At 63.1% G+C, this 2,313-nt stretch overlaps 1 protein-coding gene across 1 annotated transcript in view; it reads right to left on the reverse strand.

The window, feature by feature from the left end:
• FXYD2 (FXYD domain containing ion transport regulator 2) overlaps positions 1-1,811 on the reverse strand; it is a 2,383-nt gene extending 572 nt beyond the window's left edge. Inside the window, exons 1-3 of the mRNA XM_010575094.1 lie at positions 1,616-1,811; positions 1,066-1,104; positions 860-934 (exon numbers count right to left, since the gene is read on the reverse strand). Of these exons, the coding sequence (XP_010573396.1) occupies positions 860-934; positions 1,066-1,104; positions 1,616-1,811 (310 nt within the window). The remainder of the gene's footprint in view (positions 1-859; positions 935-1,065; positions 1,105-1,615) is intronic.
• Positions 1,812-2,313: the final 502 nt, after the last annotated feature.

Genomic DNA, 2,313 nt, shown 5'->3' on the forward strand with positions numbered 1-2,313 from the left:
CCCGCCCCTGTCCCATCTCGCCCGCCCCTCTCTGCTCGGCGGGCTTGTTCCCCGCCGGGGACCACTGGGTTTGGCTCCTGAGGGAAGACCCGAGCCCCCCTGCCTCCACGGTGGGGCTGGCCTCCTGCCCAGCTCCCACTGGTGTGGGGAGACACTGACCCCACATGCTGCCTCCTGGCCCCCGGCTCAGCCGCGCTGCCCGGCCAGCCCCCCTGCACTGCCCCGGATCCCGAAGCCGCAGTCCCCAGTGCTGCCCAGCAAGGCGCCAGCCATGAGAGCCCGCTTGGATGTCTGCCTTTCTCCCTCAGCTGCCCCTGGGATTGCAAATGCGGGTGATTTTCTTATCTTGCCCCCTAAAACCGCTGTGCAATGTCACAGCGTGCAGCTGCGATGCTGCAGCCACCCCCAGCCATGCAGAGCGAGGCAGACAGTCCCTGTATGCACAGGCAGGGTCACAGGGTGCCCTGCACGCTCGGCACCGAGTCTCCCTGGGAGCCGCCGAGGTCTGAGGGCTCTGGGAAAGCTGGTTTCTCACTCTGGAAATGTCAGAGTTTTCTCTGCTATTTTTAATTAGTGACCTTCCCTCCGAAGCCTTGACGCTGGCAGGGAGACGTGAACCGTTTACGTTGTCTTGTTCCCAACTCGCTTTCTGTTGGGAGCTTGCCTAGATGGAAAATTCCCAGGCAGCCCCGACTGCAGGCGATGCCCACCCCTCACATGGTGGGGCAGGATCAGTGGCCCCCCCACCCCGGCACCCAGCCAGTGCCTGGCACGGGGCAAGGTGGGAGGTGAGTGGAGAAAGGGCCACATGTGGGGGAAGAGAGCCAAGGCAGGCATCCAGCCCGCCCGAGGCACTTACTGAGGATGATGAGGAGCCCAACGACAAAAGCCACGACGGCAAAGATCAGCCCCCCGTTGCGGATGGTCTCATAGTCTGGGGAGGAGGAGAGCCGAGCCGGCGTCAGCCCGGCCGAGGCGCGGGGCTGAGCCCGCGGCACAGAGCCCACGGGCAGGCGTGGGAGCGGGCTGCCCATAGCCTCCGGGCTACCTGCGGCACGCACTCACCGTAGCTGAACCTGTCCAGGCCCTGCTCGGGCGCTTGCTCTGGAAAAGAGGAGAAACCCAAGTGAGAGCCAGGGCCTGGGCACTGGGCTCGCGGTGGACGCCTGGATGGGGAGGCGAGGTGGGAAAGATCAGGAACAAAGATTGCAAGCAAGAGCGCTCTGAATTCCTTAAGGTCTAGCTGAGAAAATAAAGGATTCCCAAATTCCTGTTTTTCACTCCAGGAAGTTTAACGTTTACAGGGCATTTGCAGGATGCACGGGAGTTTTCGAGCTCCAGGGGAAGCTACAGACACACTCAGCTCGATTGTTTGCAGCAGCTGGTTGCTATTTGTGAAGGCTGCGCTGTCAGCAGAGCAGCCCACACAGTACCCTCGGGAAGTGCCGCTGCCCACAGGAGTCGGTGGAGCAGTGATGGCTCTGCTCCTGTGGCATGGAGCACTGAACAACCCCTCGGGCTGACACCTTGCACTGGGGTGCATCCTGGCAGCCTCTCTCCATGCTGGGAGGCTTGTCTGTCTGACAGCTCCGTGTCACCACTCGAGCCCCCTTACCTGACTGTGCATCCCTCTGCCAGGAGCCATGTGGAAGGAGAAATCCCCCCAAGAAGCCAAACGCCAGCCGGCACTGATGCGCCAGCAGGCTGCAGAGCTCTGGGGATTCATCCCCACATCTCCCCCGAATCCTCCGCAAGAACTGCACCTGCGCAAGCTCCCACACGGCAGGAGGGAACAGCCCTGCTTCTCGCATGGCGATGCCCCCGTGAAGGTGACTGCCCTCCCAGCGAAGCCCCTCTGCCGTGGGCTCAGCAGGGTGCTAGCTGCTGGTGCCTGCTGGCCACCCTTACCGTCACCCATCGTGTCGGCGTGTTGTCCGGCGGGCGTCTCGCTCTGGGAGTGGGCGCCCCTGGGAAAGCACATTAATTGGGAGGCAAACCTCATTAAACATTAACGGCCTTGCTGTAATGTTTATCACAGTCACGAGGGGAGGCACAGCGCTCCCACCCACCTTTGGGAAGGAGGCTCTGGGAGGGGAGGGGAGGGCAGGGCACACACCCACCGTGCCAGCCAGCAGGGAGGGCTGGGCACCCCGGAGCCGCGGGTGTCCCTACCCCAGCCGGGAGGAGGGTGGCATGCCCTCCCTCGCTTTCTGAATGTCAGGCCAGCTGGGCTTCACCTCCCACTGGAGGCGAGCCCGAGGTGGGGGGCAGAGGGATGGGCTTCGGTACAGGCTGCAACTGCCTTCTGCTAGA

The sequence above is a fragment of the Haliaeetus leucocephalus genome, unplaced genomic scaffold (genome assembly GCF_000737465.1).
Source record: "Haliaeetus leucocephalus isolate CR32 unplaced genomic scaffold, Haliaeetus_leucocephalus-4.0 Scaffold450, whole genome shotgun sequence".
Lineage (NCBI taxonomy): Eukaryota > Metazoa > Chordata > Aves > Accipitriformes > Accipitridae > Haliaeetus > Haliaeetus leucocephalus.